At 39.9% G+C, this 26,137-nt stretch overlaps 1 protein-coding gene across 7 annotated transcripts in view; it reads right to left on the bottom strand.

The window, feature by feature from the left end:
- TRIO (trio Rho guanine nucleotide exchange factor) overlaps positions 1–26,137 on the bottom strand; it is a 256,831-nt gene that overhangs the window by 20,879 nt on the left and 209,815 nt on the right. For 6 of the 7 annotated variants that reach the window (XM_069808875.1, XM_069808874.1, XM_069808873.1 and 3 more), the window contains exons 35-44: positions 14,694–14,986; positions 12,799–12,969; positions 9,081–9,176; positions 6,830–6,978; positions 6,017–6,083; positions 4,483–4,586; positions 3,777–3,846; positions 1,596–1,685; positions 879–971; positions 184–234 (exon numbers count right to left, since the gene is read on the bottom strand). In XM_069808875.1, coding sequence (XP_069664976.1) covers positions 184–234; positions 879–971; positions 1,596–1,685; positions 3,777–3,846; positions 4,483–4,586; positions 6,017–6,083; positions 6,830–6,978; positions 9,081–9,176; positions 12,799–12,969; positions 14,694–14,986 — 1,184 coding nt within the window. Of the gene's footprint in view, positions 1–183; positions 235–878; positions 972–1,595; positions 1,686–3,776; positions 3,847–4,482; positions 4,587–6,016; positions 6,084–6,829; positions 6,979–9,080; positions 9,177–9,694; positions 10,244–12,798; positions 12,970–14,693; positions 14,987–26,137 lie in introns of those variants that run through there. The other variant, XM_069808876.1, reaches the window with a different exon arrangement.

The raw sequence follows: 26,137 nt of genomic DNA, 5'->3' as shown, positions 1-26,137 counted from the left end.
CAAATGACTTAGCAGCATAAAATTTTGTTTCACTTGCTATAGTTGCTTTAGAACAGAAATGTGAAAAGTAAACACTTCTAATCACATTCTCAAGAAGATCAGAAAAGGAAAGTGACTGTGTCAAAACAAGAGAGGTTCAGAGTAAAGAGCATTCAAATCACTAAAAGAAAATGTCTCAAGTACCTCTAGTTCTGTTGTGTCAAGATTAGCTTTTTTAGAATATTTGAGGAAGTCCTGAAAAAGGAAAAAAACCAATATGAGCTCTATTCTCTTTAATCAGCAGAGAAATCTTAGAAAATCTGAACTTGCTATCCTCTGTCAGAGAATGACAGACTGCAGAAGACACATAGAAAAATTTTCTTTTTAAAGCTTCTTGTTGGGTGCTTTCCCCTTCTCGTTTTTTAAGATTTATCCACTATTTTGATTTAGCTCATAAAAGAACATGTATTAAGGCAATGACCTCTGTGATACACAGGGTTGCTCTTCAGTAAACTTTTATGTGATATTAAAATGATTGCAGGTATAGATTGGGAAAGTTGGGATGAGTCCCAAAAACTCGTATCACATTTACATCTGAAAACAGTTGGGAGATCCCTCTCCCTTTCATATGACATTGGTACAAATTCTAAACATTTCCATGTCACTGACTTGAGTTCATTTGGTCTTTAACTGTTAAACGAAAAAGGAAAATTCTGCCCAATTTTTTCTTTACTGCAATTTTTATAACTATCTGAATATGCTCAGAAAACAATCATATGACACTGCTTACAAATCTGGGTTCTGTTTGGGAGGAGGGTGGAAAAGCATCAGCAATATTTAAAAAAGAAAACATATCCGTTAACACATATATTACATCATTCATCTCAACATCACTTCACCTTTAGTAACAGCTGGTATTTCATAATTCTCTGCACAGGTTTTATTAGCAAATCTGTGAGCTGAAGTCTGTGGCCCAGGCGTTGCTTTAGATCCTGAGGTTGTAAAACAAACATTTTTTTGTTCATTCAGTTAGAAACAACTTTGTTTTGTTGAGTTAGAAACACATCAAGATATATCACTATTAATGGCTATCAGAGCAGATATTGGCAGAAGTCAGAGCAGAATCTAATCTTCAGTTAGCAAAAGCTGGAGTCCTTCCCCTGATCTGTATCAGCTTTGTTTCCAAAGTATTCCCCTCTCTGCGCATCTTCCCTATCTTTTTTTTGAGAAGATTATATAGTGAAACGTAATTTTTCAATCACAGGCTGTATATAGACTATTTTTGACAGTTATCTTTGCTCATCCAAAATTGCCACTTCATATAAAAAGCACTGTTAACTGCCTGGGCTAGGGCTAGTGAGGATGAGACTCTACTGATAAATTAATATCTTATACCTAAACTTTAGTTTTCTTCCCCTAGAGATTAATGCATCTCTAGCAGCCTGTATCAGACTTCAGAAATCAGAACAGAAATGGCAAGAAATTATCATTTAAAACAGTAACAATGATATGTGCTGCCTTTTTTTTGTTTCGTTTTGTTTTGTTCAACAGATCTGATAACGATTATGATTTGTACACACCCTTCACCTTGCGTATATCCTCTCTCAGGAACTTACCTCAAAAAATGTATCAATGTATTCTGAGACAATGTGCTCAGACTTTGGTTTGTTTTGGCAGTAAACTATGTACATGTGCAACCTTCTCTCCTAGAGGAACAAAGATAGAGAATGATACATCATCACCAAGAAAAAAAACATGCCAGATTGAAATGGAGTAGTATTTTAAGAAGTACAGCTGTTCCAACGCATGAACTTAAAAAGGTCCTTTGGAGGAAAAGAAGCAGCTACATATGCAGAAATTACAGATCTGAAAACACATTTATTTGGGAATATCACGATGATTTAAGAAAGGCAACACAAGTCAAAAAATTGCCACAGTTATAAATACTCCCGAATAACAGGTGTTTAGAGCTGATAGCTCAGCCCGTCCCACAACAAAATTAACTATGAAAATAGTAATCTTTTTCTTTTAGCAGGAGCAATGGATGGAGCCTTTGAAATGTCATTCTTGTTTATTTAATTTTAATAATCTGATTATTATTCTGGTATATTAGAATAATGACCTCCTCCTGTTTAGCTGTACAGAGTAGTTAGGAGAAACCTCTGAAGTCTTCTCTTTAGTGTTAGCTGTCCTATTGCAGTTTGAGTGGGGACATAGGTGATGTAGCCTGGAAATGGTGGTGCTAGTATTTTTTAAACTCTGACTCTGTATTTTGCGCATGTGCTTTAAACACCAAGGCAACAAAGAAAAAAGAGAGAGAGCACAACTTCAGCCTTTAAGATTCGTTCTTGATTACTGTCCTTGCTGGTTAAGAAACACAGACATACCATATGTGTCTATTACCTACTCCAAAATCCTTCTTATCGTTTTGCTAGGATCAGTCTGCCATTAGAGGCTTTGCTGCTCAGAGACTTATGGAGTACTGACCAGTGAAGACAAATGGAAAGCAAAAAAGGAAGAATAAGATGGAGATTGAAAAGGACACAGAACATGATTAAGAGCTGGAACTGAATCGTCATGTTCTAGCTGATAGTCAGGGTTTTGCTAGAGGATGTTGTAAGAGCATCACAGCTTGCCTTTCCGTCTGGAGCGGTAAGGGTGCCTTTCAAAGACAACTCAGTCACAAATACACCGGGAGAAAGTAAAACAGCAATCAGAAACAGGGAGAGTTACTTCCTCCAGGTTTCCCATTTTACCAGTGCCAGAACTCTTCCCTCTCCCCATGCCTTTTTTTTTTTTTTAAAAAAAAACAATAATCCCTCAGAAATGAAACAGCTCATTCCTCCTCATTAGTCCAGGAATTAGTTCTGGCTTCCAGTGTTGCTGTTCCATTAAAGTTTGGTTCTGTGCTCTTTTGCTACCCTGGTATTGACTTCAAACACAGACCACAGGGAAAATCTGAAACCCATTAAATCTGCTTTAATCCAGTCTGTCTTCAGTCTTTGCACACTTGTGCAAACGATCATGTTTAGCAGGCAAGTTTCCCTTCTGCTATCTTGTGTGATTTGGAGTACCTTGAGATGTCATCTCAAACAGATATTAAATTGTATTTCTACACAAAGAGACACCAAAATGATTGATTAGTGGCATGTCTGATGTGTCCTGAATTTTGATACCTAGTTTCCAAATAACTAGTTTATCCGATTTCTTTCCGAAGTATTATAATATCCACACGTATCACATGGTCATTCCTTTTAATAAACAAGTGAAGAGTGGAAAACCAGGGACTTGTATAAAGCTATAAAGGGTACTGTGTTGGACTAAAATGAAACATCTTGAATTTCTGGCACTCTTAATTCCTTCCTCAAGTGAAGAGGAAGGATTCTCATCCGCTACTGTGATTCTCAGAAGGGGAAAGGATACAGAATGCGCTGAAACTGGAAAGAAGAATGAGCTTCTTTCCTATTTTTGTTTCCTCTGTTCCATGGTACTGCATGGATATCTGGGATTAGAAGGCAGGTGTCATATGAAATGACGATTGCCTTGCACAGAACTGGAGCTGAATTGAGAAATGGGACCCTCATTCATATTTCCTCTCCACAGGAAGATATTGGGGACAAAAACTAGAGCATTTAGTCTATTTATAAGCTCTTATAAGCTATCTCTCCACCTCTTACAGTGATTAATATTTTACAACACTTTCTTAACCATGTTGTACCATAGATAAATCCTTAATAATCAAACATGTTGGTCAGTAGCAGCAATAGGGGTTTGCCAACGAAGATGTTTGCACTTACATGCTTGACAAACAGAGATCCCAGCTTTTCTGGATCTTCAAGGCACTTCTCCAACTCTCCTAAAAAGAAGCTGAACATAAACAGAATAAGTACCTTTTCTGATAGCACACACTACAGCAACAGGTAATTGCAAGGCAAAATGGTCTTACGGCAAGGTCCACTTTGTGTCCCCTATCAGCAGCTTTGGATACTACTGTATGTCCAAAATGACACTGTTAACAGTGTAATATTTTAATATAGATCTCCAAAAGGACACACTGAATCCATGCCAATATGAAAAAGTACTGGTGTTCCTCAAGAAAATTCTTTAATTTCATATACCAATGGAAACTTTTCTCCTTCCTAGTCTGAATGCCTGAGGTGCTCATACTGCCATGCTAACCCCTAACAAATTCTTTAGACTGAATTCTTAGAGAAAACATTTTTGAAAACAAAGCCTCAAATGACATACAAACTTCTGTACATAATACTATCCATTCTACAGATTCTCAGTTGAAGCACTTGCTATATATAAGCATCCTTGTTTAAAGCATATCTTCATACCAACATTTTTAAGCTGAATCTACAGTATCTACAACTCAAAGCACAAGACCAACTGTATTCACCTTGTATCTGAATATTTGAGGAAAAAAAATAATTTCTTAAAGTCAGTCTGGTATTTTTTAGGTAGAATTGTTCAGCATATGCTTTTCAAGTTAATACGTACTCTCTGTGCCAGTCGTAAATCTGGTGAATGTTTCCAAATACAATCTTGTCTTTGCCTTTCATGTCATCAGGTACGCCATCTTCCTTCATAAGTGCCATATAACCCTGCAAGAGTCCAAGAAAATGCACTGTGAACGTTTTAACTTAAAAAAAGTGAGTTCTTTTTTAAACCCCCTTTTCCCAGAAGCTGTCCAAATTGCCCATAACAGCTTGCTTGGGACACAAAACCAAACCAAAAAACTGCTGCCTAACATACCATAAATAGAGCGTAGACACAAAATATCACAAATTGGCTTGAGGTTGCCTACACGACAGTGCCCAGTGCTAGAAAGATGAACTCACTCTAGCTAATTTAGCCTGCGTGAACAGACTCAAAGCGTAGAGGAAACTTCTACAGCCCTTTATTGTCTGAAGCAGCTGCAATGCTTTGCCAGGTAGGGCTGTTACCAAGCACACGTCAGTGCCGCTGAACCTGCTTCTGCGCTTGTTTGCTCGGCGTTTCTTATTTCAGCCATCCACACTAACCCTACACCAACGTGCGCTGAGGAAGAAAGCACATGGGACTGCGCCGCATGGACTACTACTTGCGGTATGAGCAAACCGAATGCCAAAAAACCTGAACATCAATTCTACTAGCAAGCATTCTGGCTGCAGTAAAGTTCCTTTTACATTTTCTCATACTCCCATCTTCTCTTTTTTTGGTGTACAGATAGTTGTCTCACTGTGCAATTCTATCGCATAGTTAGAGCTGGGAGTGTTTTTAAATTTTGTAATATTCACACAACTCTATTCCTTCTGTTTTTCCCTAATACTTCTATTTCTAATTAGGTGTGGTTTTAGTTTGCAAAGTTTATGTTTTGATGTCTAGTGTTTTCACCAGGAATTACCTGTTCATAGCCTTCCAATGCACCCTTTAAACACTGTAAAAAGGCCACCACAATGCCAATCTTTATTTCCCTCCCTCCCTTTAAAACAGAGTTTAAGAATTGACCCTTGTTAGGCAGAAATTCACTGTCACGCTCATTCTCTCTACTCTTCCAAATGCATTTTGTTGGCAGCTGAAGACCGAAGGGAGATGCATGATGTTACCTCATTTTGCAGAAGAGGAAACTAGGAAGTCTAAGAGAAGCCTAGCAGACGGAGAGGAAGCAAGTCTTCCAAATCCAGGATAGTTGCTCTATACGCTGAGCGACAATGCTTTTTTAAATTTAGTTGTGCTAAATAAAACCAACTAGTCTCAGATACCATTAGGCCAGAGGTAGTGATCTTAAAAAATGACAGAGCTACACTCCTCACAAGAACAGTAAGGTGGCACACAGTAACAGAAAGAAAGAAGGCGGTAAGATTTGATGCAATTTTTCTAATATGTTAAAAGCCTGCAGGAGGGAAAACTCAGGACGCAAACATTCACATTTTCAGTTTCTTCCTGTGTTTTGTTTTGAAAAAAATTGTGAGGTTCAAGCTACACAGCTGGTCAGTACCATATTTAAAAAAAAAAAATAAAAAAAAATCAAGAGAATGAAAAAACATCATACCTCAACTACATAGCCCAGATCTCGTACATAATCTCGCTCTGTCTCCACTAATTCCTGTAAGACATAGCTACAATGGAAAGAAAATGGTGAACACATATTTCATTAAAAAATGAAACCGATTCTTAAAGAGGATTAATGGCATACAACTTTTTACACATTTGCAGTCACATATGTTTGATAAGTGGAGTTGCATAATTAATGTAAATTAATGCACATTCTTCCTAAACAAGATGCTGCTTTGACTTTGGAACTGGAGCAGGCTTGCTTCTGTTTATCTAAAGTCAGATGTTTTCTTACATGTGTCATTAAAATTAAACATTTAACTAGTGTTTAAAATAAAATGCTATTATGTCTCTGGTCTGGAGACTCTTAAGTATACAAACTGCTATTTCTATCCACAGATTTAAGTAGTTTTGAAACCAGGCATGTTTTTGTTCTACCATGGTAACATTTTACTACTACATAAAGAACTTCAGAGTGCGGTGGAACAGAAGAGGAATGACCAGTTTTTTGAAACCTAAGAGCCCTCTGAACATTTAAAGATCAGCGTCTTCCTGAATAACAGACTGACATGTGACAGAAGTCAAACACAGGTATGACTAAAATTAAAAATCACAGGAAATTGAAACTGTCTCTAATGTTTGAGAAAAAAATTTTTCTTTGCATAATGTGACTACATGCTTGCCACCTAAGACACGTCCTCCCCCTTTCAGACTAACAGCTTCTGCTGCCAGTTCAAAATGGACATTTTTTTAAACACTTCATTTCTCTCTTCAAAACACTGTAAAAAATGGAGTGAAAATATGGTCTTACTGTCGTCTTTTTAAGGAGCTGGATTTCCTTTCTTCCATCTCATCTATGGGTGATGAGGAAGAGAGAAGGGAGTTGTCTGAAGGGTTGAAGGATGGACTGCTGCTGTCACCTTGATCTACCAACAAGGAACTTGGACGGTCCTCCAGGGCCTGAGAAGGTGTTCGAGACAGACAGCAACAATGATTTCTTTCCCCTTTATTCACAAGACACATTTACATGCAGCTGTACATGGGAACCTATGGGAGATCAATTATTGTATTGTATCTTGGCAAAGGAAGTCTCAAGCTTCCAGGAAAGCAGCCAAAACCTTGGCTTTCCAGGACAGAGAACCTGACCTTAAAGAAGCACATTTGAGATATGTCAGTCTCTTCTTCTCAGGAAAGGAAATCAGTTGGTTTGAGCAGCAAGGGCTAAAAGTCAGACTATGCTGCTCAGGATGTAAGTACTTCTATAGTGGAAGCTATACAGATGTTTGCTTATTGTCAGGGATCAAATTATATTTGTCATACTTCAGTTCTGGCATATGCAAGTTACTTTCAACAATAAATAGGACATCTTCAAAAGAGATTTTTTGGGTGTTACATTTTTTAACACAACAGAAGTGGCATTCTTTGTCAGACACTTTGTTTATCGTATTAACTAACCAAAGTACTGACTTATTGAAGAAAATAATGACTTCTACACTGTCAATGTTGCTTTTGAGCTTCATGACAGTTTGGATCCTAGGAAAGAGTCCCTGTCTCTTCTGCCAGATACACCATCTCCCTTGCATGGGGCTCCACAGGCTTCTGTTTGTATAAAAGATGGAGAAATAACATGAACAAGCTTCTATGAAATATTTATTGGACTTCTTTAATTCAAGTCCATAATCTTGGATCAAGCTACAGTTACATATCACATTTTCCTTGCATGTGATACAGCCTTTAATGCAAGACACATTTACTTCACCAGGGTGGGGTTCAGCTGTAATCTTTTTTCTTTCCCTACAAAAAGTAAAAACCCGATAATGATACGACTGGCCCAAAAACCCAGGGAAGCTGACCCTTGGCTAAAATTGTAAAATGAGAACATCTCCACCAGGGACTATATCCATGGATCATGAAGTTATATGCACTGCTAGGCTGCCTGAAAGACACACTGACTATCAAAATTTCCATTTACAAAAGCCTGTATTGAATTTTCCCATAGATTACTTCCTAGTCACACTTCTAGTGCAAAAGAAATAAAAAGCAAGGTTAATAATCTAACAGAGTGCAGTAATTCTTTCATGCAATAACATTCAGTGAAGTGTAAGTCTTTCTGAATGAAGAAATATAAAATAGAAATTAACATTTCTCATTCTAGAATTCAAAGCTGCTTAAATTTAGAACAAACATGGGAAAAATCAACCTCTGGTAACATGGGGCTGCCATGCTGTGATTCTCTAGTTTTCACAGCAACACTTCTACTAAGCCCAGCAGTGTCTATACTGCAAAAGCCAGACTTAAAGGTTTTGAGGGAATCACAGAATTGCTGAGACACCTCTTGAGACCATATAGTCCAATCTCCCCTCAAACAGGGTCAAGCTAGAGCAGTGTTTCCAGGACTGGGTCAAGCTGGGTTTTGAATACAAAGAAGGGCTTCCCTGGAATTATCCATATACCCTCTTCTTTGTCAATGAGCATCTTCAGAAACACAGAAATTTTAAAACACAAAAACTTACAAAAGCTGAAACAAATTCCTCCTACTTAATTTGTTAGCAAACACTAAAAAGCAAGAAAGGAGGCACTAACATGCAAAACAGTCATTTTACTCTTTTACTTACTTCTTTGCTATCACATTGCCTAAAGAGCAGCTAGATAGCATGAATGTTTCTGTGTGAGGGCTATCTGCTTTACTGTTGAACCTCGCAAGATTTGCTATAAATTTTGTTTCAGGGATTCTTCTCATAAAAGTCTGTCGGGCTAAGAACCTGGGTCTTCGCATTCCTTTTACTAACAGGACATTTTCTTTTTACTAATAAGACATACATTTTCTGCTGCCTCCTCTCCCTCTTATTTATTGCTTTTTGCTTCTCTACATAGCCATTTACCTATTCAGTAAGTGCTTTTACTTAATGTGTACAAAACGACCCATACACCAACCCAGAAAGTGACTTTTGAAACTGGCATCAAGTTTTACAAGTCAAACGCATATAGCTTTTCTTTGAATAGCAAGCCAGGACTTGAAAACACAACTTCTTTAAACACATGCATCTGCCAGTCAGCCTCACCATTTTACTTTTGACGAGCTCTTCAATTGCACTGACTAATTCTGCAGCACTAGGTGTCTCGGAGCTGGTCGGCCGCACCAATAATCGAGAAGATGTCTGTGCAATGACACAAAGGAAGGAGAATCCCAGAGTTAGCCTGGTTCTTGCTCAAGGATCAAGAGACTTCCTTCACTTCTCTGTCAAAGGTACCCGACAATAACTGTCAGCGTACAGAACACTGAGATCATCCCTTCCAACTTGGGCAACTGGAATTGGAAATTTTAAGTAACCCCCCAGAAGTCAAATGCTGGGATAAAAATTCCTGTTCCTACATGCAACAGAAGTCAAGGAAATATCCTTCATCTTGCTGATTACGGTAATGCTTGACAAATAGCTATAAAAATTGCCTGAGCCGACCCAATGGATAACAAACAGTTTGTTAATGTATTTTATTGCTGGTTAAACAAAGCAACAACTGCAGAACACTAACAGGAACCAAGAAGACTTGAAATAAAGGAGGAAGCATCATTAAGCTAAGAAAAAATACGCCAGTAACTCAGGGGCATTTACTTTTCTAAAGGAGCTGGGGTATATTGCCCAGATTCAGAGGGGAAATTGAGCTCACCATTCCTTGGGCCATCCATTTTCCCCAATGGTATGTGTAGAGCACAGAAGATCTCTGGCCTCATAAGCTATAAAATGCCAGTTTATAGATACAACTGAAGGTAAAAGGTGTTCACAGTAAAGGATTCTGGGAGAGGGCCATTAAACTCAGCCTCAGTAATTTGCAAACAGAGTTGTTTGCATATTACATTTATCATTAAATAACTGGAAAGTGGAAACAGGGTGTAATATGAACGTTACTTCATATTACGAACAGCACAGTGGACATCAGGTAGCACAGGGTAAGCTGTCCTGCAAATATTTCCAAAAAACTGGACAAAGAAATGGCACGTATAATGACTTAACACAAGAGGTTCTGCTCAAATCAAGCATGGGTTTAACAAGGCTCCCCATAAGTCAATGCAAAAAAAGAATATACAGATTTTAGGTCATTTGCCTTGTATTCGCCTTATTCGGAAAGGAAAATAGGGGTTGGGTAAGCAAAGGAAATACAGACAACTTTAAATGGAAAGATATGGGAACTGAGCCAAAGCAGAGACAGAACACAAGTCAACATAATGCTGCATCAGAGTTTACAAAAAGAGAAAACAAAAAGCAAAAATAATTAGTTTCATATTAACATAACTGATCTTGAAACTTTAATACTGCTTATCCAAAAATTAAATGCAAACAACTTGTAAACTGCCATCAAATGCAAATCCATGAAGTGTGCAATGATTCTACTGAACAGAAGAATGCATACTGTGCAGATGAGCTCTTAGGGGAGAAAATGGTTGTGTTATTTAGTGATATTAGATAAATCAGCATGGCCTAGCGCATGACATTTGCATGCGCACCAAAACCTGAGCAATCCCACAGCTAACGTGCCTTTTAGGCAATCGTATGCTCCTGACACATGACTGTTAACCAGGTTTTCCAAAGCTGTGCTTGTATGTGGGTTTTCACTTGGGATGCGGAGCTCAGCTTAGCCTTACAAAACACTGGCAGTGCTGGAATCAGACTCCGGTCAAGGTGCCTTCTCTCCGTTATTGCTCTATGGGACTATATGGGGGGTGACTGTTGGTAAAACTTCAGAACTGGTTGGTTTCCAGTTCGTGTGGTTGTATCGCATATTAACTGAAAAAGAAGGAGCTGCACAGATGAAGTCTGCTTGCTGACCTTCCTGATGATGTACTCTGGGAGCAGAATACATCCCTCGCCCAGAAAACAAGGAAAGGTGGAGGAAGCAACTGAGCACACCCAAGTGCGAGATGCTGCTGGAGCCCACAGCAGGCTGGGGAGGGAGAGAGAAACCCAGCAAGCAAGGAGTTTCCAGCACGGAGCGTAGACCCGGAGCCCTGGAGAAGAAGACATGCTTGCAGTGAGGCACGGATGAAAGCCAAGCCTCTGAGGTCACGGAAAGGAGGAGACATTCCTTGGGATCCAGAGGAGCTGAGCAACCCAAGAAACCACCAAGCGTGGCAGGAATGTGAAGGAGGACTCCACCCAGAAGGCAGACAACCGGGAATTTTTGGCAAGCCTTTTATTAATCAGTAACTCCATCGATAGAGCCAGCTGACTTCTGCTGGGTAAAACTTTGCTCTGGCTTCTCGCTTCTGCATTCCAATAAGGCATTTGCTTTAGGTACTGGAAACTGGTGGTATGCCTTGGTGTGTGGACGTCAGGGAGGCACACACAACCTCCCAGGCTGCCACACGAAGGGACTTTTTTGCCTCCCACCATGCAGTAGGACAGATATTGCACAAAACTAATGCACCACTGAAGAATCACTATTTAGACGTTTTGAAAAATCATGGCATAATATTAACTTTACCAAACTTTAACTTCTCAGGAGTCTTCTCTAGAATGTCATCTAAGCTACTTTACAAACTGTCCCAACATGTTTTTACTGCAGTGGGTGCATGTTCACCTCTTAAGAAGTGAAAGTAAAATTTATGGGGGATTGAAGGCTACTCAAACCTCTTACTCTGCTGTGGTAAGGGTCTGACTTTGCACCAGAAATACAGAAGTGAGCAGACACTAACTTATAAGCATATCCCTTCACATAACTCTTCTTGCTGTGTAAAGAGAACTACATAAGCAAAATCCATTCTTCCCTGATGAACTTTTTATAAGACTTGCATATCAAGTTTTTGTATCACTGAAGGGAGATGCAAATATGGCAGCTTATCAGCAGGAACTTTAACATATTTTCACCAACATTATTCTTATTCTATTTCTAAGCCTCAAAATGAGATTATTATTTTCTAGCAACAAAATATTCTCTCAGGTCTAAAGGTTGGCCTAGTTTTGCTTGTTTTGTTTCAGGAATATTTCCCAATATATTAACTCCCCAACTCATATATTATACTTTTTCCATTCAGAAAACACGTAGGAATTAAATACACATAGAGCATGGGAGCCAGCGATTTTGATCCTATAAATGATAGCTTCAGGGATGAACGAGATCCCCACTGAAAGGCAGTGTTTTTAAAAGGAAGAAAAAAACCCCAGAAATAAATAAGTTCAGCCAAAGTTATCAGTAACATCTGCATCACTGAGAACAGTGAGGAACCAGCTACAAAATCCACTAACAATGTTCAGTGCTATAGATTACAAAAGTTAAAAATTTTAAGCAGCAAAACGGGAAGAAAACAGTAATGTGCATATTTGCTGCACAAGTCCAGACTGTTTCCATTCTAAAAACCTCAATCTCCAGGCTTGATACTTGTCCCCTAACTGTTTGATCCAGGCTGAAAATCCAAATAAACTTTATGTGCACATAGTATTTTAACCTCAGTACCCTAAGGTATGATTATGAAACAATTACATTCTAATCACTAAATAAGGCATCAGTCAAACAGATGTAAATAGGCCTGCAAACACACAAAGCTGCCCTTTTCCACATTTAAAGTGCTAGTAGAAAAATTTCTGCACTTGTGCTTTCAAAATAGAGAAGCATTTAACTCTGTCCACAGAAAACCCTTTTAATGTTGTCTAAAGTGCCATAGTGACCGCTTCTGCCTACCATAAAGCTGTATTACGTACACTGCAGAGACTTTTGGAGACAGAAGAAAGATTTGCGCAAAGAGAGGCTCTCTCAACGCGTGAAGCCTTCCCCGCTTTCTCCTCCTACCTTGTCATCCTGCGAGTCGGGCTGGAGAAGGCTGTGCTGCTGAATTGCCATCGGCGGAGGAAGGGGTACAGCGTCCGCTCCCTCTTCGCCTTCCTCCTCTCCGCAGCTCTGCATGCCTGAAGAGGATGACTTGGAAAGAGTGCCACTGCTCAGCCCCTCATTCCGACCTCTCTGTAAATAAAATCAAGACATTCAAGCTCTGTTAACCTTCAACAGCATGAAGCTTGTTCTCACAAGCTTGTCTTAAACAAGTCTGTTCTGTAGATTCACCTCTCTCCCAACAAGTCAAGATGATCCTACAAACACAGTGCAACTCCTCAACAGAGGGGGAAAAAAGCAGATGCCAAAGATAGTTTGCAGTGTTTGGTAAAAGCAGATGGATTGAGATACCGAGAGCAAGATGTTCAGCTTGAAATTTACTACAGGGAAGTGTTACCAAAGCCACGCTTGCTTTCCAAGTTCAGTTCTATAAAGAGCCACATTCCTCTAACTTAGAAACTCAAGAACTTTGTATCTAAAGTATCAACCCTCATAGCAAAACTTGTAAAGGATATTAAAAAAACCCTATTACAACATGAAGTAGTTTGTCAGTTATTCCCTTAAAGTAGTGAGAGCAGACTGCTTGTATAATTTTTACAGTTGTGTTGAAAGACAGTCCTTCCAATCACACAAGGAACTATGATTTCAATTAGCCAAAGTTTAATGTAACTGATCTCGCAGGATAATTTAACTATCTTTAACAGAAGACAGCACAGATGGTTATTGTTTTTTCCTCACTTTAAGGCACTGGCATTAGGTTTTCCCTCACTCACAGAACTGCAGAGTAACAGATACTTCCAAAACAATGCTACAATTGCATCACGGAGGGTCTTTTTCTACAGCCTGACATTCAAGGACACAGGCCAATATTCCTTCCCAAACCACATCTCCCAATTCACCATGCTGCCAAGGCTCTAGTCTTTTCTTTCCCTACATTTCCTGTATAACTTGACTGATGTTCCAAAGCTTGCAGCAAAATATGTTGGGAGCAAGAAAAAAACCCAAAACAACTAAATAACTAATTGGGCATCTGAGACCACTTTTCTGTATGATAACTACCAAAACCGCTAGTCAGATTCAAGCCTGGTAAAAGGGGATAACTGTATAGCATGCAAGTGGCTGTGCCCTTGGAAGCGGTAAGATGCCATTCATTTCAGCCTGAACCACAGGTTTGTAACAGAAGAGAATTTGGCTCTGTCTGCACCTAACCGGAGGGAGGCTTTGCTCATACGTGGGTTCCAGGCTCAAAAGGATGGGCATATGTTTGTGGGAGGAAGGGAAACCTTCAGTTGATGTCCTTGGTGGCAAAATCTGGAACAATTCACCATTTCCTTCCCTCCAATGAAAACTGCCATGTTTATTATTTGACTGATGGTAACTATCTTTTGACTCGAAGGTCCAGTAATTTTTCTGCCCTCTAACTCTTGCTCAAGGTATAAATACAGCTTTAAGCAGTTAAGCAGCTCTCCCTGTATTCTCCCTGATCCATCAATGAGGAAAGGAAAGGAAATACAAAATGACCTGATGATTCCCAGAACATGAAGCCCCTTTACTCACAAAGCTGCTTTCCTGAGTGGGATAAGAGAGCAAGGCCAAAGAACAACTTTTTACCCTCTCATTTCTCTTTTTTGACTAGAGATCCTTCCCCACGGAGCTTTACTAACACTCTCAGTGCAGAAGGGCCCAACCTGTGCCTGGCACGGTACTTACGCAGAGCACAGCAGTCATCGAGAACGAGCACGTGGCACATGCCCCTTTGCTCAACTGCTGGACAGAGAAGACAACCTTCACCTGACGACGTTTAGTTCTTTGCGAAACATAAAAACACGTCTCGGGAAGCTGCCCTGAACACCCACCTCTTCAACAGTTTCATCCTGTGGGGTCGCTGCGCTATCATCGGAGTCCTTCTGAGAGCCTGCGTCGGCACTTTTACGAACCTCTCTGCTCTTCTTATGCTTGTGGGCCAGTTTTTTGACGTGCCCGTCTGCTTTTCCACTGCTAAGACGCCTCACGGGACTGGTGAGCCATTTTCTCAAAGTGTTGCCGGGGCGTTTGGGGCCCGGGGAGCTCTGGGCACCGATCATGTGGGGCTGAAGCGACGTTACCGAAGCAGGAGGACTGGCATCATTGCTGGAGACCGAAAGGGAGTCTGGAAAAAGAACGAGGGGAGCATTTTAACGCTGAACCACTGGTAAGTGAGAAACAAGGCAAAGGACATACGTAGTAACGGGTATCAGACTGGATACATGGACAAATCGGGCAGATTATTTTGAAATAACCTGGCCTTTAACGACACCACAACTATCGGTGCTCATGCTGCATGTGGCCACCCACACATAAGCAGCATTTATATGCTTACAACAGTCAAACTTCATTAAGTCGCTCCTGCCTCAATTATAATTCATACTTACCACTGCTGATACTTATTTGACAGTGTATTATACCTTCCATATGTCATCTAACTTTATGGAAGAATACGCTTGTTTTATCTTTTAATGTATACTGCTTTGAGCATGGACACAAAGAGTAAAAATAATTGCCTCAATGAGATAAGGAAATTATTTTTCAAACACCAAATTTTATTACAAATGCTCCAGTTACTTTCATTATTTATTTTTTTCCCCTACCCTTGGGAAAAGGGGAGGAAGAATCCAGAAAATGGCTAAACGTGTGTCTTTTGCTTAAATCTTCTCAGCGTTTTGGCTGTTGTTTTGTTTGTTTTTTTTAAAAAGGCACAGAACATCAATGTTTAAAAGCCCATTTGCTCAATCTCAGGATCAGCAGTACTTCCCAGCATGACAATGCCTTAAGTTCTGTAGTCAAACAAAGGACACACTTTTCTCAAGCCATCGTTACATGTGCATGAGGTCAATACTACTTTCCCACCAAGGCTCCTATCACTTGAACTGGACCATATGCTTATGATAAACACCCACTGGTTAGCTATTGTGAGACTGCATTTCTTTTTTCCCCATGCAGCACGATGCTTTCCCCCCCACCAATTGTCTTTTCCTAAAAACATACTTTTTTGGGGGACACATTCTCTTAACACCACTCCTATGAATATTATCTATCACGAGGGTATTAACAAGACTCTCCTAGGTTGTCAAATAAGGGTTTTTTTTTTCCCCCTGTGTGTACACTTTAGTAGATAGATAGTTTATATAAGGATGACATAAATAATGTTTTGTTGAATGTTTTTACTGCTGGGAATTAAATGCAGCGCTTGTGTTCCTTCTTGAAGCTTGACACAGATGTTCAGGTCACCTCTTCTGGCAGCTATCCCCCAAGAGGCGTACTGCCAGTCTGACCAGAGGTAGTTTGAATTTTGTAGAATAATATGGTCACACTGATGTAGCAATACACTTCACTGTAAACACCCAAATGCCTTGGATCTACACACAAGTATGTGAGCCTGCTCTGTTTCCATAGAGTATTAAGTGCAAATCATGGCTTTGAACTGAGATGAGGAAAGAGACATAAAATGGGAATATAATAAGTTAGGACTTTTTATTTTTCCTTCACTGTTAAGCTGTTCCAAAAAAGGGCATCCTTTCCTTGGAATCCAAAATTGTGATCGATCAGGCTGTTTGTCAAGATTTTTTTCTATTCTAATAAAACCCAAATGGCATGTGACCATTAAGACGCATCGGCTCTGATGCCAAGAACTCCTGTAGCTTATACTGTACAAACACATACATAATAACTGCTATTAACCACCACTTTCATCATGTTTCCATAAAGCAGAAGATGAACAAACTTTGCAAAGCATACTTTCAGTCCAACAAGCTAGTTGCTAACACTTTAAAGCAAGTCACCCAGAATCAGGATTCATCTACGGAATTATCTTCTAGCCACAGCTGTCGCTGTGCTGTGCACGGGTAAGGAGACTTCCTATGATGCCATTAACCTGGTTTCAAGGCTTTAAATTCTGGGTACTACCAAAAAGCGGATGCAGAGTTACACTAGTCGGCTTTGTCTCTAAATCTTGGGATAGCAGTGCTACAGAATTACCACTTTATTTTCTTGTTGAAGCAGGAAACATAAGGAAGAAATTAATTATCTATAACAATGGTTTTCAACTTGTAATCTGAGTATCCCTCAAGGCCCCTGGATTACTGCTTAAGGGTCCTCAGCACATACATAAGAAAAGCAAGCTTACTAGCCATCAGCATCCACATCACAACAGATTTTTTACTTTATTTAAAAAAAAAAAAAAAAAAAGAAGGGCCTGCTTATTAGAAAAATTCCAAACAAAACTCACAACCATCTGCAAGCTCTCCACAGGAATCCAAACAATCTCCTATTAAACCTCTGTAAGAAGTTAGACTGCTTTGTCACCAAACTCAACTTTACCTTTGTTGTATTATGCATCTTTTAATCAGATGCCTTGTTTCAGAAATCCTAGCAAATGTCAGCTGATGGGTATTTCAGTAAATAACCTTCTGCCACTCTGCTAGTGGAAGACAGAAGAGGAGAAAACAGTGCTGGTGTTCCTGCAAATAAGTTTCTTAAAGCACAAACTAAATGCTTTGTTTTCAAGACTCCCGAGCTTGAAGAGGTCATAATCACTCAGCCAAGTTTTTCTTTTCATTTATACATATTTTTCCTCCCAATAATAGTCCATACAAGTTCCTTCCATACAAATAAAACAGACCACATTCACTTGTTTATTTAAAACAACAACAACAAAAAAAGCAATTAAGCCTTCGCAGAAGTTCACCATGTACTGTTTTGTCTTTTTGTATCTGCTGCATTTCTTTCTTTTACCCTTACTCCTTTCTAAGAAAAAGGCAGCGTGGTGGTGCAGTAACTGATTGCGTAAGATTTACTTTTACATAAACATGCCTATCCCAAAGCATGTAACACGCCTGCAGTTAATAAACCCATTTTTCTTTTCATAAAACCTGCGCTCCACCTCCTCAAATTCTCACCCATCCTTTTGACAATCAACACTTACCAACTACTGAATTTCTTGTAAAACCAAGCAGTACAACGCAGAGCCCCTGAAACTGTGGGAGACAAGTATTTTTGTCTGACTGCACTTATGCTGTACCACTCCTACTCTTAACCCAAGTTGCCCAAGAGTTTGTGGGCAGGAGGGAAGAGAACAGGAAGAAATACGTACACTCTGCTCAAGAGGAGAGGATCTAAGAGACAAAACAACGTTAGCCAGCCATGTTTCACAGCACATACTTTAGCTGTATCCTCCCACACAGCATTAGTTTTCATTTGGCATGCAGCATGTAACTGCTTCTCATCTTCTCTTCTGCATGATTTAACATGAAGTACTTATTGAAGTATTATTAGGGCTTCAGGGAATCATAAAAGTGGACAAAGTGTAAGTAGTACACCAAAATGATAGCATTGTTCCACTTTGCTCTTTAAAGCATGAAAGCACTGGGGGAGAAGGAAAAGCTTAAAATGAATAAAAATACTGCACTGCCATAGAAGCATCAGCTTAAATATAAAATTTTATTAAAAAAGGGTGTTTTAAAAAACCTCAAACAACCCCAAAAACATTTAACATCACCAGTGTTAACCTGAACAGAATACCAATCCACTAGCTTCTTCAGAGATCAGACCTGATTTCTCATCCCTCCTTAAATCTGCACAAAACATCCCTACAGCCTCATCGGTCAACGTTAATACTCACTACAAATATTCCATGCCAGTATTTTCCCAGTGAGACCCTTTATCGTCCATTTTCCCATCCCATCCCAGCTGACAAGAGTCCAGATTCTCCAGTTCTTACTCCCATCTGCCTCCTCAGGAGACCAGCCATGAAAAAACCTAGGTGCTCAAGTTCATATATTTATGTAGAGGCATTGCCAGCTCCAAGCATTAGGGAATATCCCAATACAGGCATTCTCAGGAGCACAGAAAGGCCTTTCACCTTCTCTATGAGAACAGCCACACGGTTGTGTCTTATTTCCCCCTGCCCCAGCACGATATACTACTGCTATCTATATAATTAGGGATACAGACTTGGTTTGATTGATTACCATGCTTGGGATTGTTTACACTAAATTGGCTTTGTTTCCTTTATGACTACATAGCAAATTGTTTTTCTAGGGTTGCTCAAGAATATTTTATCACTAAAACACGCTAAGAGGAAAAAGGAGTATTCAAAATTAAACCAAGAACAACATGGACTTTTGAAACCAAAACAGATGGAATAAATTTGGGGTATGGTAACCCCAGCTGTGTTTCAAGTACAGTAAACTTTCTAGTGAGTGGCAGATTCTCTTTTAGAAAAAGATAAATGCAACAGATGGCCATCTTGGAGAGAAAAATAAAAAACCCAACACACATCTAACGATCACACACAGCAACACCAATCCAACAAGAAACCATTGAATTTAATAAAAATTACTACTTGCTCAAGTACAGACAGCTTTGTAATTCAATAAAATATTTTAAATAACCTAATGGATGGGCTTTGTTTTATAATTCATAGCCACAATAAGAAAAGGAGGCATCTAACTGCCATTTCTCTCAAAGTAAAAACCACGTATGTTGCTCTGGTGGTGAGGTCAGAGAGTTCACTGAGAGTCCATAAATATAATTTTGAAGCTAAAAAAAAAAGGGGGGGTGGCAGGCAGCATGGGTTCTGACCCCCTCAGACTAGAAGATAAGAGTTACCTCCAACGAACCGGCAAATTTTTGAAACTGGAAGGGAAATGGGAATTCTCATCCTAGTCCCTGCTTTCTTAACATTAGAAACATGCACATCTGTGATTAATAAACCGTTTTTTTCCCCTAAAAAATAAATCAGCCATGTTAAGCTAGTTGATGACTTGAAAGACTCTGCTTCATATTAACTATTTCCATATTGCCGTTTTTAGAGGTTCAGTATTTACAAGGCATGCAAGAGGCTACAAAAACCTGACTCCTTTACCTAGGGAATCAAACTGAGTCTGTTTGATGCCTGCCCTGCACCTCTAAACCCAAAATGCTCCAAAAGCAAAAATAAGAACATTTCACCGCCTCTGGACTATGAAACAGGGATGGGGCAAGGAGTGAAAAATGGAGCAAAGCAAACCTAGTAACCCCAACTGGCGTGTCGCACCGCCACCGCAGACCTGCCATCCACTATGAACTTTAAGGACCAAAAAGCCCAGAAAACTCATCACACAGAGCAATTAACCAGCCGATCAGTACGATTTGATGCAAGTACATTACGAATACTTGGGGACGAAAGCTGCTCGTTGGTTCAAAACACAGAGCGCACATCTACGTGGATGCACTTGCAAGTTCAATACGCACATTGGAAATGGCTAAAATTAGAGTTCCACGATCTACCTACAACCACCCATGCCCCAACCTGAGCCAAGCCAATGTACCATCCGAGGAAGCAAAACCAGTTTACAAGCATCTAATGACAAAAGCCCATAAAACTCCGCCCGCGTAGAGAGTCATCATTTATTATTAGATAAGATGGGGAAAGCTTGGAAAAAGAGTGCGAGGTTTATTTTATTTGTGGGGACACACATGCACAGTTTCTGCCTGGGAACTGCTTTTGAAGTAGGAGGCTATCAATCTGCCATGTACAAGGCCATTCAGATACTTTTGTACATGTCAGGAATTTTATTTCTCTCCTGCTGGGTATCCTCTTCAGACTACCCTCACTGAGTATTTTTTGTAAACCAATCCTGGAATACACATCAAAAGGCATTAGATGTGTTTCAACTTTAACAAGCCACCATAAAAGCAGTTACAATTTAAGACAATACAGCTTGAGCATTACCAGGCTTGCAATTGGGGAATTTCCACCATGCCCTTTGGGAAGCGTGAGTTTCACTTACGATATAGAGACAGTGCAATAATTTTCATGAAACTAGTTTCTTAAAAAAAAAACCAAACACAAACCCACAAAATGCAGAAAGCTAATACTCAATACATAAATGAAAATTGTTCAATCACGTCTGTGTTTGGAGCAGAACAAACACACTCACTCCTCATCTCTGGTCAGCAAACCCTTCCTGCCTTTTATTTTAAGTTCCGCACTATGCTGAAATACAATTTGTAATATTTTCCGTGTGTGAATAGACAAAGAGTTCAACTCCTTAGTATATCTTCCCTGATTAATGAGTTACCTGTATTAATTTTGACTGATACAGACACTAGTCCAGAGCACTTGGATTTAAATGTATTCAATAATTAAGTCTTCCAAGCCATCAAAAACTGATTGTGTTAATATCAGATAGACTGGAATTCTAAGCTTGATGCTAGATACTCTTCAGCTTCTCTTAATAAGATACTAAGCTGCCCCACAAGCATGTCTGCAATTAAAAAAATTAAAAAAGCCTCCCCCCAAGACAGACACTGTCATCTTAACTTCCAAAGGCCTTTCTGAAATTGAGAAAAGTCATCCAATAGACGTATTTGCAACAGCACTAGAGAAAAGAATGAAGAAAATCTCTGATTAAGGGCAAAAAGAATACACTGTTCATTTGAGTTGGAAAATTAGTGGTGTATGCCTGAAGGGTTTAATACACTTATGTTATTACTATTTTATCATATTATTTTTTTTAATATCCTCTCCTGCCCTCCTACTTAAAATCAAGGTTTTACATTTAAACTTTTAAATAATTTCACACGCATTATAGCTTGCACACGGAGAGAGCTGTAAACACATGAACTGCTATCTAGGAGCTAAACACCAGCAAGATTTAGATGGAAAAAAATCCTCCTCTTACAACTGCTGGACAATTTTGCCTCCACACTTGTTTTTCCTTTTTCTTTTTCTTTTTTCTTTTTTTTTTAAGCAGGAAGAAGGCATGATATTGTGCCAGAAACCCTCCCCCCCCAAACTTTCCCAGGTTAACAGAAGTAGTTCTGTTTGTGCTCCCTGGAATTCAGACCACAGGGATACAAAACCCCAAACCTAAATCTTGTATATTACTACAAGCGCAAGGCAGCATTGCAGACAGGGAGAGTGGACTTTGTGGGGCATTTCATTCTTTGCAATAAGCTGTTATTCTCTCCCATTTCTGGAGAGAAATATATTTTGTGTCACAAGTAGGAAGTATTAAAAATAACTCACACCGCTGAAGTTTAGTTTCACCGTTTGTGAAAACCACAAGCTTTTGATAGATTAAATCTCAGTTTCCCTGTGCAGAGCTCGTATTTAACACGCAACGTCTTGATCGCGACTCCACTGGTTTGACCACCTGTTTGCTCAGATTTAGACAGCTACATCCACGTGCCCAGGACAGCTTTATGTCATTTAGCACTGTTTGTCAGCCAAGTTCTCGCTCTACGTCAGTGTGCCCAGCCACCCTCTCTTACCTCTCTACGGGTCAAAGCAAGTGTCCTGATCATTTTAATATGATTATCACCCCCTGGAAGGGGGGGTGTATTTCCACTAACTGCACATGCTTTTATGTAAGAGCTAATGAACAGAAGCCCATGTTCTAATTTTCAGGCAAAGTTTTCTCCTTCTTGTGCACAGTCTCCGGTGAGTTTCTTCGGGCCAAGTGGGGCCATCAGTTAGTTACCTATCTCTTGCACCTCACCTGTGCCTCCGATAAACGACATCATTTTACATCACCACGAAGGAGCGCATTATTTGCTCTTCAGATCTACAATAGGCAAGATTTTCACTGACAGATTTAAGGTACATACTAACAGTTCACTCCCTCATAGGTGCTGACACGTACCATGTAATTAAGAATATTAAGGTGACACCCTTCTTTCATTAAATAGTTGTGAAAGTTCTTCAGTGCAAACAGAGAAAGAAAATAAGAGAAGTACTGCTTTTCTATATTAGAAAGCAAGTTTTCCCACAGCACCAGTGTAATTTCCCTGTTTCGCTTTAAACACAGTAGCTTTTAAGATCAATTTCTCACCGAGACGTTTCACAAAGTCTCAACTACCTCACCCATTTTCAAAGCGTGGGTGGGTGTTTTGGAGCTCGACTATGGAGTGATGTATATATTAAAGTCTTTACATGCTCTTTTTCCAAGATGCCTAGCATCAGCAATATCCAACCACTTTAGGATGACCGCAGTGGCAGATCAGATGAAGGCACGACCCGTCCACTCTTCCCTCCAGAAGAACGGATCCAACGGGAGCGGTGAATGCCAAGGGACCGCGTTCCCAGCCCGGGACCGTTGCCTCTACGTTGAGTTGTAGAAGAGCCGCACGCCAACCTCGCCTCCAGCCCGCTCCCCGCTACTGCTGAAGCTCCTTCGTGGAAGATCTCGGCACCAGAAGCTGGTTGAGGGCACAACGTAGCTCCTGAAGCAGCGGGAGCTGGCAGCGTTAGCCTTCTTCCAACCGCTCCAAGTGACGGCGCTCCCCTGCCTTTGACAAAACCGAGCAGCTAGCTGGTGGGGAGAAGCGAAGTCTGAGCCAAAGAAGGGAAAAAAGCGAAGGCAGAAGCCTTGGGCCTGGGCCTCGTAGGCAGCGCTGGAGCTTAAGACGCCAGGCAGAGAGTTTTGCTGCCTGTTGACAAGCTATTTGTCTCGTGCACGCTGCGTGCAACCTACTTTTGAAGAGCCATGCTGCGTGACGTTCGCAGCAACGGCGTGGCTCTGCTCTCGGTGGAGAGCTGCGTGTCACACGCTGCAAACGGGAACCGCTACCGACAAGATTTGTGATAAGCGGTTTCAGATTTTAACTGGGGCAACTGCACAATTAATTTCTGCTCATCTGTTACTGAGCTGCAGGGTTTTATCATCTGCTACTTTAATTTTTGCTGCAAAATAATTTCTCCCTCGGAAGTGGATAAAAATAAACTCCGGCCCTAGAAATACAGCTCTGAAGCAGCACGGCAGCTTATCTGATACGCTGTGTGCATCGGTCCAGAAGAGGAAGATTATGAGCAGATATGAAACAAAAATGTCCATATGAATATAGATAACAGAACGGCCAACCAAAAGGAAAAAAAAAAAAAAAAAAAAGAAAAAAAATGCATTCAGCAAGTCCTCAGCTCTACTGAAAGTAGAGAAAGCCGTGATGGAAGGGAGGGAGAGGAGCAAGTCTGCAGAAATTGCATTAGGAAGAATCACGACCTCAGACATTATTTAAAGCAACACATGCCGTGCTTCCCTGTGCAAAAGCTCAGCAACGCAGAGCATCCCAATGGAAGGAATTTATCCTACGCAGATTTTAAAACATCCTTCACTGCTCCAGCAAAAAGGCTGCATGTTAACTAAGGTACTGCAAGCAAGTTCAAGCAAATCTGATCTCAAAAGGAAATAGGGGATGCACAGTTCTACTGGTGCACTTCTGAAATTAGGAATATACACAGGGATAGGGAGGAAATCAGCTTCCACCACATGAAGTGATAAAAACAAGCTTCACAATTATGAAGACAAAAACCAATCATACATAAAATCAGCATAAAATGCTGATCCTACATTATTATTTTTTTTCTTTCGTCCAGAAGTTTGAAAAAATTTGAGCAAGTATAACCTCTGCCATGTATTTACAAAGGAGTGGCCACTAGGAGAAGATGAAAGTAGATGTATTTTATTCTCTCTCTTTTCCAAATGCTTTAAAAAATTCCAACGCATGAGAAAACCTCCAAAAATTCCCTAGTAAAACTGAGAGAATAGATAATGAGTCAATAAACATACTCTGAAACACAAAAGTTAGATACTGATAAGAATTGCTAAGCTTATCTTCGTGTGTGTTAGGAAAGTTCATAAAGAGACAGTACACACTGCTAGCACTGAGTTACAGGAACAAATGATACAAAAGAAATAATGACTTTATCAAATTTTATTTGTTTAAAACCCCCAAGTTATTAAACTACTTGTACTAAAAAAAAATACTTGTTTCCTCTTCACCTACTGCAGTTACACCTTAAGCTAAATACACATACTAATCAAACAGCAATTTTAACAGTCTTTTTTCCTTTTCCCCCATCCTCTTGATTCAAAGCAGAAGAGCTCATTAGAACAACCAGCGATTGTTTGGAGCCACAGCTTTAGCAACAGCTGTACAAACACATCAATCTCCAAGTTAGGAACTCTGCCATAAGCTTAATAATAATACACTCATATTGTTTAGCTTTGGGGCTATTACAATAACTTTGGCCATTTTCTCTTTCCAAATGTTATACTGTTGTAGCCCTCAAAAATAAAAATTGAGAAAGTAATTAAAGGAATTGGGAGGAAAGACGGAATGGCTAAACCAGTGACAAAACCAGGTCCTCCAAAATTCCTGTGTATAAAAAAAGGTTTCCTCCTTATCCAATTAATTGGTATTAGTGGCAGCGATAGAAACTAATTGTACCAACATCGCTTTGCGCTGTAAAACGTTGACCTTTTCGGGGCACACACTACCTGGGGCATTAATGAGCAGAGTCAGGCCCTGGCGGCCGTGCCGCTGCGCTCAGCCTCCACCCCGCACCGCTGGATGACTGGAGGTGATGACAGACAGCTTCCTCCGAGCTCAGTCCCACCTCAATAACTACATTATCAACAGCAGACTTGGATGACAGTGATTAGAAACTGAACTGGTTTTAAACTTTTTGTCTTCAGATGGAAATGTAACCTGAGCAATGCAACGAGAGCACACATGATTTTAATAATGGTCAGTCACGCTGGAAATGTAAGGGTTTTTTAACAGGCTCTCAGTCAAGGTTGACTAGCAGATAGCTATTGAAAGCATAACGCCAAATTGCTGCAGAGATGCCTTTTCAGGATGAACTGTTTTAAGGGATTAGGAAAGGGGAAGATATTCCTCCACAAACTCATCAATCTTGAATAAAGACTGAGTTAAAAGGGGAAAGGTAACTCCTTGGTATAGAAGTATTTTAAAACAAGCAAACTATAAATTAATGGAAGATGTGACATTTTAAATCAATGTGCTATTAAAATACACCAAATACTAAAAATGGAATCCATCATTGCCACGTTCGTTAACTCGATTACAGTCTCTTCAGTAATAACATATGCACCGCTGAATTTTCTTTGGCATGATGAAGCCCACATCGCACACCAAAAAACCCCTATATTTTGCTATGCAACTTTTCTGTTGTTTTTGTTTCCTTCAGTTATTCCCAATAAAGGCTCAGGAGGAAAGTGATGTCGTGAACTGCCTTGTCCACCCAGTCATCTAAATCTCAATTCCTCGAATCATTCCCCAGCTCCCATCCATCCAGTATGACCTAACTGGCCACAGGAAAATGTTGTGATAGGATCATGGGAGAGCTGGCAAAATTGGTTTGGAAGTAGGAATCAAAAAGAAACAAAAAGGGAAAGAAAAAGACCAAACAAATTTCTTTTGAAAGGCAATAAAATAGAATTCTGATTATTTGCTTTAATTAGACATGAAGTGGGGG

The sequence above is a fragment of the Haliaeetus albicilla genome, chromosome 21, assembly GCF_947461875.1.
Source record: "Haliaeetus albicilla chromosome 21, bHalAlb1.1, whole genome shotgun sequence".
NCBI lineage: Eukaryota > Metazoa > Chordata > Aves > Accipitriformes > Accipitridae > Haliaeetus > Haliaeetus albicilla.
The sequence above is the reverse complement of the archived record's forward strand: the minus strand, read 5'-3'. Positions and strand labels throughout refer to the sequence as shown.